The 10946-nt window shown below is 38.2% G+C and overlaps 1 protein-coding gene across 2 annotated transcripts; it reads right to left on the bottom strand.

Moving 5' to 3' along the window:
• Nucleotides 1-26: 26 nt before the first annotated feature.
• tent2 (terminal nucleotidyltransferase 2) lies at nucleotides 27-8120 on the bottom strand. Of its 2 annotated transcripts, none has more exons than XM_052101722.1 (15): nucleotides 8029-8120; nucleotides 7220-7373; nucleotides 6973-7089; nucleotides 6602-6845; nucleotides 5851-5965; nucleotides 4933-5030; nucleotides 4469-4532; nucleotides 4316-4382; nucleotides 2988-3064; nucleotides 2768-2896; nucleotides 2603-2646; nucleotides 2378-2514; nucleotides 1917-2008; nucleotides 1686-1765; nucleotides 27-1130 (listed from the first exon to the last, which is right to left on the bottom strand). In XM_052101722.1, the coding sequence occupies exons 2-15, from the start codon at nucleotides 7339-7341 to the stop codon at nucleotides 1056-1058; spliced, it is 1461 nt and encodes a 486-aa protein (XP_051957682.1). In that variant the 5' UTR covers nucleotides 7342-7373; nucleotides 8029-8120; the 3' UTR covers nucleotides 27-1055. The 2 variants fall into 2 exon arrangements, with proteins under 2 accessions (XP_051957682.1, XP_051957691.1); XM_052101731.1 differs by having other exon boundaries at nucleotides 7220-7399; nucleotides 8029-8073.
• Between the last annotated feature and the right edge of the window lie 2826 nt (nucleotides 8121-10946).

The following is a 10946-nucleotide window of genomic DNA, read 5'->3' on the forward strand; positions in this document are numbered from 1 at the left end:
AGGCAGAAGACAATTTTATACTGTTACATTTTTAATCCTTTAAATAAACATTTAAAAGACTGTACAAACTATACAAAACAAACAATGAATAGAAAACCAATCACGAAAAATATTCAGGTAAAAGAAGTCATTTGTCTGAAAATGTGACTCATTTTTACAATTTTGAGTTTTAGTGGAGAAACAAAGATTGAAGGCAAGATCTCTACAGTACAGGAATATCAATCAAAAGCAAGATTGTCCATGTCCTATCTGCCCATGATGTCAGATAGATTTATATATATATATATATATATATATATACATACATACACACACACACACACACACACACACACACACACACGCTCACCCTCATGCCATCCCAGATGTGTTAATTTTCTTCTGCAGAACAAATATTTTTAGAAAAATATTTCAGCTCTGAAGGTTCATACAATGCATGTGAATGGTGTCCAGAACTTTGACGCTCCAAAAAGTGCATAAAGGCAGCATAAAAGTAATCTGCACGACTACAGCAATTTAATATGTCTTCTATAAGCAATGCAATCACTTTGGGAGAGAAACAGATAAATATTTCAATCCTTTTTTATTTATTTTTTACTTTCAGTATGTGATAGTAGAGATTTATAGAAAAAGTACTTAAAAGAAAAAATGAATTCAATATTGAATATTCTCACCCATGCCTATTATATAGCTTCTTTAGACATGGTTTTAACCACTGGAGTCGTGTGGATTACTTTTACGTTTCCTTTATGTGATTTTTGGAGCTTCAAAAGGTCTGGTCACCATTCACCTGCATTGTACTGACCTTCAAAGCTGAAATATTCTTCTAAAAATCTTTGTGTTCTGCGGAAAAAAGAAAGTCATACACATCTTGAATGGCAGAAGCGTAAATGATGTGAAAAATTTCATCAACTCATTTGAAAAGGTCCAGTATACCAAAAAGCGAGTTAAGCATTTCTTCTCAAAACACACAAAAGGAAACTGAAAACTGCATTTAAGATTTAATCCATTCTGTATGCATATTCGTTATCATCAGAAGGCAGCCTGAAGTCTTGCTATCTTTCTGGTCTTGTGTTTTTGAGGGGTAGGATGAAGTTGAGATCTTTTCTCAGCTGCAGAACCTGATAAGACTGTTAAGTAATAAAAAGTTAATTACAATACATCAACCCAAATATTTGTCGACCGATATGGGTTTTTAATGACCATTTCCGATATCTAGAGAGCAGGATGGCATACATAAATGGCAATAAGCATGATACAAATTAACAGCAGCAATATCAGATGTACAAAAATTGTGAAACACTTTTAATTTTCTCAAATTTGTATAAACTTGAAAAGAAAAAACTTGAAAACAAAGTATTGACTATCCATTGATAAATCTATTGGTAGAATTTGAAACAGACACATGGGAATGTTAACACTTCTGTTAGTTGGCCAATCAAACATGGTTATCGGCCAATGCAGATAATCGGAAAATGGCCAAATACCGGCCAATTAATCGGCCTGGCCGATATATTGGTCTATCATGAAATACAATACTGTTGCAATAGGCTTTATTTGCCAATTAGCTCAGGCCTCATTTAAGTATATAAATTTGCACTTGAATTTTCTTTTGGCAAAAGTAACTACAACTTTTTTAAATGTTTCCATTTCCCCATTCCTTTTCATATCCATCAGATGCTTACCTCTGTGAATTCTGCTTTGATGGCTTCAAACTTTGCTTTCTCATGAACTGCTCTGGCTGTGTTAGTACGGTCAAATGGTTCTAAAACAAGATATAAACATGAATGTTCTCGGGGACAGACAGATATAAACAAAAACAAAAGTTTTTTTTTTTAATGTTCCTCCTTGTGAAATCATTCAAGCTTCTTACAGACTTTCAGTGTATGGTGTTCAGAAATGTTGCATCTGGTTACCTTCTACACAGATGAACTTCTCTCTCCATTCTCTGCTTTTGGTCTTGGGGAGAGTTTTTGCTTCACGCACAGAGATCACATTCTTCTCCCATCTGTGGAAACAACAATGAACTGTAAAGATATGCCAATGCAATGCAATCCACATTTGTTATTCAATTTGCATATGCACATATCCATTTGTCTGGGCTTTAAAGTAGGCCATTTGGACCAGAGCCTGCCAAAGGCCCAAAGTTTCACCTGCTGTTGTCAATCTAGCAAAGTGGCATGAAACAAGAGACTAGCAGGCTGGTTAGGTTTAGTTTAAGTTTTGTTAGCAACACTGGCCTCTATCTATAGGTGAATCTAACCACCCTGCTTTGTAGACAGTAATAAAAACAAATTATCTAAAAAATAATTTGCCCTAAAAAGCATGTCTGATCAATGCCAATGATTTCTACAATGAAAACAATAATGCTACTTGCTTGAAAACTGTGGCATAGTACTTCAGGAAACCCAAGAGCAAGTCCCCTAGCGATGACTGGTTTTTAGACACAAAGGCAGGGATATTCCTTGGCCCACTTGGCACAAGATGAATGTCCATCTTGGGGTCAAAGCACCCCTGCAGAGAGTAATTTAAACATCAAATAAGTTCTTAAAACAGCAGTTCATATATAGCTGATAGATTAATTATTAGATAATTTATTTACTGGATAATCCATTTGAAGGCATGGAATGACAGGTTCAGGAAGAGCTACAACAGAGGAAAAAAAAATATTTAGAGCAGAATAACAACAAAAAGCAGACTTTAGAAAAGACAACATCGTATGTACATGCATTTGATGCTCTTAGAACAAAACAACTGTTTAACTTACTCTGAAGGTAATGCAGGACCATAAGAACCAGTGTGTAGCTGCTCAGTGTTCCACGGCTGGCATCATTGATGCGGTGGTGACTGGCCCATTTCTTTATTACAAGAATGATAGGACGAACACGCTTTTCAACTGAAATTAAAATAAAAAAATAAAACGGCACCATATAAATTTCCACAAAAACCTCAGTAAGAAACACAACTATGATTTTTGTTGGACTTACTGAAGGCATATGTCCGCAGTAAGAAGGTGTTTCTGATACCAACAGTGTTGTTGAAGTTCAAATCAAACTCCACGCCACTGATAAGCAAAGGAATTCCAGCAATACTGTGGTTAGTTGTTGTTTAATCTTTTTATATGACATGCCTTTCTTTATTTCACAGTGACCAATTAAACCTGTTTGCCTGTAACATTTTGCTTGGTCAGTTATACACAGATGTAGACACTCTACTCTTTTCAAAAGTGTTAATATTAACTTCTTCAACTCTGAGGACCTGCCGGCGGGTCCAAAAGGGGGCGCTATGTCACGAAAAACATTTACATCCAAGTTTAAGTTAAAGTCTTTGAATACATATGCGGTATCGTTTGAAAGCTTGTAATATGAACTTTTCATAGATAGCAATCACTTCTGCATTTATTTTACTTAAGATAAAATAAGAGCTGAAAAATTTGCTTAGCAAATCAGCACCACCTAGAAGTAATGTGGTAGAAATACTGATATGAAATAAAAGTCTTTCAAATAGCACTTAAATAGATAAATCATATATCAAATGAAAGTTCTCATTCTCAGGAATGTAGTTTCTTTTGTTGACAGGGTCCCCCAGTCAGAGCTGGTTAATTTGGCTCGGGATAGGGAAGTTTGGGGGCCCCCTGTTCGAGCTGCTGCCCCCGTGACCAGACTTCGGATAAATGGTTGAAGATGGATGGATTGTTTTATATTTTTTTTATCTGTTGGGGTTTTTGAAAAAATTGACAATTGGTCCACAGTGTGCGCAAATGGTGAGCTTTTAAATCTGAGTGTGAAAAACAGCATGCGGTAGCCCAAAAATGCTCCAGAGTAGAAGAGGTTAAGAACACAATGACTGCATAACCTGATCAATATCTATTCCATGTTTGACCCGCATAGTGAAACAATTTGCATATTAATCTAATAGCATTACAGTAGAATTAATTAAATTATGTTATCCATTCTTGCTGGTTAGTCGTAGCTAAGATGACGCATGTATTCACAAGTACAGAAATTTTTCTTCCTTCTACTTGATGAATTCATCTTAAATCTGATCAGTAAAATAATTCTCTCTAAAATCAGTATCAATTGGGGCCGAATGAACAGATGACAACAATATGAATCGTTTCATGCTGTAATTTGCCTTTACAATTTTCAGTTCTGCAACGAGGAATACTAAGGCATCAATAATGTCCTCTTTCAGATATGTTGCGACAATGTTCAGTTTTATCATTTCAATTCAAATAATACAAAAAATATTAATGTAACCTTTTGGCAAACCAATAACACTTTACATGACTTTTATTCCAACCTAAAGGACCTACCTAACTCTGTCCCTGAACTTCAGAATCGGCACTTTCGCTCTGATGAGCTGAGGCCTCTCGATGTAAGCTGTGAAACAGAAGTCATGACATTAACAAACAAAACAAAGGCAAAGTAATTCACTATTCAAGAATTATACATGGTAAGGAACTTACACAGTGTGTAAAACAATTTCCGAACAAGACTGAGGACATACACAGCATCTGTACTGCGGTTTATCTGAAGAGGAATCAATAATGTTGAGAGTTATCATTCACTAATTTTGACATAATTTACTCACTCTCATGTTGTTCAAATCCCTTTATGACTTTCTGTCTTCTGTGGAACACAAAAGGAGATGTTAGGGAGAATGTTATCCTCAGTTACCACCATTTACTTTCACAGCATCTTTTTCCATAAAATGAAAGTGAATGGCAACTGAGGCTAACATTCTCCCTAACATCTCCTTTTATGATCCACAAAGTCTTATATGTTTGGAAGAACATGAGGGTGAGTAAATGATGACAGAAGTTGAAATTTTTGATGGAACTATCCCTTTTAAAAACTTTGAACAATTTGTGCAGAAACCGTTTGGACAGAACACCAAACACAAAACATCTGTCCTACAGAATACACTTACCGGTACGGTTTCCTCTTCAATGACAAGACAAAGATCAGCATCACTGCTGCGACTACCGAAGCCATTTAGTGATGACCCAGCCAAGAAGACCCGAGCGCCTTGATGACAGTAAATAACATTTTTTAGGCTAGATGGAGAACATTTGCGGGAAGAAAAAGAAAATTCTCTCATAATTTACTTACCCTCGTGCCATCCCAGATGTGTATGACTTTCTTCTTCTGCTGAACACAAAGTAGGTCCTCACTATGCAAAGTGAATGGTGACCAGAACTTTGATGCTCCAAAAAGCACATAAAGGCTGCATAAAAGTAATCCATAAGACTCCAGTGGTTAAATTAATTTCTTCTGAGGCGATGAGAAACAGATCAACATTTAAGTCTTTTAAACTTTAAATCTCCACTTTTGCATTCTTCTTCTTTTGTTTTTGGCAATTTACACTTTTACTGCATATCGCCACCTACTGGGCAGGTAGGAGAATTTATGGTAAAAAAAGGACTTAAATATTGATTTGTTTCTCACACACAGACCTGTCATATCTCTTCAGAAGACATGGATTAAACCACTGGAGTCTTATGGATTACTTTTATGCTGCCTTTATGTGCTTTTTTTTAGTTTAACTTATTAACTTATTAATAAGTTAATAAGTTAATAACTTATTAATAAGTTAATAATTAACTTATTATTAACTTATTAATTAACTTATTAACCCTCATTAACTTAGGGTTAGGAGCCAACAGAGCAGAGAAGTATTCTTCTAATAAAAACTTTGTGTTCAGCAAAAGAAAGTAAGTCATGCACATCTGGTATGGAATGAGGGTAAGTAAATTATGAGAAATTTCATTTTTGGGTGAACTATCCCTTTAAGCTATAGTTAGAAAAGATCTCAAGCATAGTGGATGTAAATATGAGTGCAATGTACATGGGAAGATTGTCTGGATGTCACTCTGCAGCAGTGATCGGCAATGTTCCTTCTTTTCCAGATCATCATTCTGTTGCTCACAAGCGTGAAACAAGTCGAGAATCTGCTGACTGAGCTGTGGGAAAGAAAAAAAAAAATCTATAAGTAATAATGAATGTAATATTTTTGACTGTTTATCTTTTACATGTGTAATATCAACGTCAACTTTGTTATCCTGTTTAACAGACACATTGGGGTCCAACAGTCTAGAACCACTAGTGAAAATGCTTCTATTTTGCATTAATTTCTAATTAAGCAAAAATATTATAAGTTTTTTAATATGAAATTTTGAAAGCATATATTTTTTTTCTTAAAGAGTTTTAGAATTTATTTTATTTGCTTTTATGACAGCATGCACTCCAGCTGACATGAGCTCCACAAGTTTGTGCAAAACCTGATGATAAAAATGTTTTAAAGAGCTTTTGTGTGCTTAAATGGAAGAATGAAAGTAATCTGCTTATATTTTGATTATTGATGTAGAAATTGTGTAGAATCTTCTTTTTTTGCTATTATTTTTTTTTAATCCATAACTTTTTCTGTTTACTTCCAAGTTTAAATGTGAAACATCCCAGATTTTCAAAGTGGTCTCAGACTTCTAGACCCCACTGTACCTGACGACACTTTTTCCATTTACTTGAGGTACTTGTGTACCTCAATTAGAGGTCATGTGACAACATCAGTGAACACTTATGGTTTTTATCAATGTGCTCACTTTATCATTGACTGATGATTGTGGCCAGGTGCTCTGAGGTGATTCCTCTCTGAAAGATGTCACACAACCTGCTGGTTTAGAGGCAGAAGGTGAGCATGTCGGGAGTCTTGAATAAGACTTGCACGCAGCTCTGGTTGCTTCTGGTCTTGCGTCTTCTTGGGAGGTAAAGTTGGCATTTCTAGCAGGACCTGGAGAACTGAAGCGCTGTCTCTTGAAGTCACTCTCACTCTGATTGCATCTTCTCCTGGCACAGTAAAAGAGATACTAATTGAGGAAGAGAACTAAAAATGTCCCATTGAAATAAGATTAGCGACATGAATTCCAGTGGTTTGTGGTCAGTCACAAGTTCAAGATGACAGAGTGCTGCTCACTTTCTGTTGCTTACAGTTCCTCGATTTGGACTTGTGAAGACAAGATCAGGTGATTCCACTGGATTCCACTGATAGCTTGGAATGAAAGGAGGTACATTCAAGGGTGGACCAAAGAAGCTAGAGAGACAGACAAACAACTTGTTAAATTATACTAAATAAAATCTGAGAACACAAGATCTGACAGACCAACCGTTGTCTAGCTTCCTGGAACATCAGATGAAACCCAAGAAACAAGCTTTCCACTCACTTTGTTACATTCAGGTGTGATTCAATCCTCTGTTGCTGGGAGAGGTGGTGATGTAGAGTGTGCTGGAATAAACCATCAGATGTCCCATCTTTATGGGAGAAGAAATAATCCCTAGGGAACATGCTCCTCAGCCAGAGGAACAAACATCTATTGCCTGAGGTTTCACAAACAACATCACACCTAATAAACGTTAGTTTGGGGAATCTTAAGTGTGAACCAGCCGAAAAAGGTGGTATTTTAAGGCGCTGTAACCATTGTATATATTATATCTCTCATACTGATTACTGTCCCAAAACTTATGTTGCCTAGAATTCAAAAAACAGAATAAAAGTATTAAACGTTCATTATAAAGTGATCAAAACAATTCGCCATCACACCCAATTATATTGAATCTTCACTGCCTCGACAGAGAAATAAGTGGCTTCGTGTTTAAACTTTATTTAAATTTTTTAAAGTATTATTATATAAGTATTATTATTATTATTATTATTATTTAGAACAATGCAAATAGTACAAACAAGAGTACATGTAGCAAAAACGGGTCAGGGGCTTACAGGAAAATTTACATGAAAACAAACAAACAAACAAAAAAACGTAATTTATTTATGTTCGTACTGCCCCAAAACAATCACTGAATCGTTATTAACTGGATTTAAAGAGCCACACGGAAACACGCAACTGATTATCCAGACACACGAAAGCAAATTACATCAGTTTACATTAGAATACCTATATAATGGCAAACGTAAAATGTTAAGAATAACTGTGTTTAATATTTCAATTCAATAACTCAAAAAATAAATACTCACCGACGAATCAGGCAGATCAGCTGAGAGACAGAAAGAGAGAAAGAGAGAGAGCAACAAACGTGCAAGCTATCGAAATAGCTCAAATGCTTCCGGGTTACTGCGCCAACCCTTCAAAATTATTCAAAATAAAGGTTCTGTGTGGAAAAACAAACCATGATACAATGGCAAGTTACATTTTAAGACAATTCGAGAGAAAAAAAATAGGGAAAGATGGGGTGAAAAAGCATATGATGTCATTTTTAACATGACCTAAAAAAAAATTACAATTTGAATTCAGTTTGCACTAAAAGTATATGGTAAGTATTGACTTTATTTTAATAATTTATTTATTTAACAAATGTGTCCATTTTTTGTCATTGGTTAAATCAATACCTTCAGAAGCTACATGATAGATTTGGGTGAGAAACAGAACAAAATGTCCTTTTTTACTATAAATATTGCATTCTTTGTGTATATCGCCACCTACTGGGCAGGGAGGAGAATTTATAATGAAAAAGGCAAATTCATCCTCTCGAATTTAAAATTTAAACTAGAATAGTGTGCTATTAATATAAATTGTCACTATCTTTTGTCATTCATGCTATCATAAATACAGCAAAGATCATGCACTGTTTATTATGAGATTTAACGTTACCTCCCGTTTTGGGGGGAATTGAAAGAGATTCAAGAAAATCAGTCTGGAATCGAGCCTTGGAATCAATTCCATCAATTCTGAAACTAGAAATCAGAATTGGAGTAGATACTAAAAATTCCTGGAATCTAACAGCTCTAGCAGAGTGCCTGCAACCCCTTCAGATATGACTTTATTCACAATATAGCATGGCCTCTCATGACATTTTACTTTTTAAAAACAGTCACCACCTAATAAAAATATCAAGGACACAAATGTTCATTAAAATGTTATATTTTGTAAGTGAAATCATTTAATGACATCCTTCAGACAGAAAACAGGCTACAATCCCTGGCAGTACACAGTACACAAAATGCTGCTAGTCAACAAGAATGTGTCAGAGCTGTGTTTTATCATGAATAAGGCATGGCTGTTGACCAATCAGCATCCCCGCGGACCACCCGCCCCCTGCACACTGGCCAGTCTGATGTCTCCCTTGGACCCCGTGAGCTGGATTTCGCCGCTGCATCGGAGAGCGTCACAGTGTCGTCTGATGCTGATGACTCGACTGGTCCGCCACCCTCGGGTCTGCTCGTCCAGTCTGAGCCTGATGCATACGGAGGTCACCCAAGTGGACAAAGTGGTTGTGGTGTGCCTGCGCCCGCAAAACGCGGCCACCTGGCGGAATTGCCCAGTACTCTCCTCCAAGCCTACAGCACCACCGGACAGGCAGACTTACGCTCTGTATGCCATGGCCTTCCTGCAAACCCACCAGGCCAAGGGACTTAAAGAACTGCACTTGGGTATGCCTGATTCTGATGTGCTGCAGGAACTGCGCTCAGCTACCGACCTCGCCCTCCGGGCCACGAAGGTCACAGCGCGGGCACTCGAACAGGCAATGGTCACCCTAGTGGTGCAGGAACAACATCTATGGCTGATCTTGGTCAAGATGCGGGAAACCAACAAAGCCCGCTTTCTCAACGCCTCCATCTCCCAGCTCGGTCTATTCTGACCTAGCCTAGCAGTTTTCAGCGGTGAAATAGCAGACAGGATGCGGAATATCTGAGTGGTCTACCAGCACACTGTCCTCAACAGAGGTTTGTCCACGAGGTCATCAATGCCCTTGCACCAGCCTTCTAGACACAGGCTGTGCATGCCCCCTGCATGTTCCAGCATGCTCTATGAGGAGCGTGGCATTCTCGTGTGCACCGGCCACCGGCGCCACTCTAGCAGACAATGGCAGAGCAGCGGGCTGGGCAACACCCAATACCCTTGTGTAGAATCACGACCCAGCCCCGCCCTCCGCCCTGCCACAACGTATTTGCCACATTTTTACCTCCCCCCAGCCTGGGCAGGATGTGGTTTCCATGGGGTCTTTTCCCCCTGAAAGAATATGATTGGAAAAGAACGCCTTCCCCGACGTGTGTTATAGCGTTAAATGGCCCCAGCCGCATCTAACACTCTGTGAGGTGAAACATAGAGAGGAAAAGGCCACAGCTGGCACAGCCTGTTCCCATGCTTGCCACGTCGCTTGTTCCCACCCCCCAAGGGAATCCTTGGTCGGATGCCAGGAACCTAATAAAAACAATATGACGTCTTAGTGGGGCGTCGGGGAGGGTTACGTGCAGTCTAATACTCATGCTCCTTTGGCACGCTACAGCTTGCTGCATCAGCATCAGCAAATCATGTAACATGGTACAGTGTAGGTGGCGCTATTGAATAGGGACCCCTTGTGTCACTACAATCGACACACCGTCAGTGAGTGACTGAAGGGGAACGTCTAGGGTACAATTGTAACCCCCGTTCACTGATGGAGGGAACGTTGTGTCCCTCTTGCCACAGCACTGTGCCAGGACGCTGTAATGGCCGAACTTTATTCTCGGCTCCTCAGTGCAGAACCTGAACAGATGCACGATCCCCGCCTTTTATACTCGTATGTCCGGGGGGCGGGACATGCAAATGCTGTTTGCCAATTTGGCATTTGCCTTTTTCATATTCAGATGTATCTGAGGCTCCCGAAAGAAGCCCTTTGTGTCACTACAATTGACACAACGTCTCGTTCCCTCCATCAGTGAACGGGGGTTACACTAGTACCTAGACGATTTAGATACTAAAGAGATATTATCAAAACTCGATACTGCTTCTATAATGAAATTGAAGTGGAGAATAGTAGAATACACGAATGTTATACGCCGGGTTAGTTGCAGCGCAAAGGGGTGTTCAAATCGAACGTATCCTACTGTCAATAAAAATAAAATAAATACAATTAAATAAAAAAATTAAATAATTAAAAGTTAAGTTAATTTTA

Source organism: Xyrauchen texanus, chromosome 3 (genome assembly GCF_025860055.1).
Source record: "Xyrauchen texanus isolate HMW12.3.18 chromosome 3, RBS_HiC_50CHRs, whole genome shotgun sequence".
NCBI lineage: Eukaryota > Metazoa > Chordata > Actinopteri > Cypriniformes > Catostomidae > Xyrauchen > Xyrauchen texanus.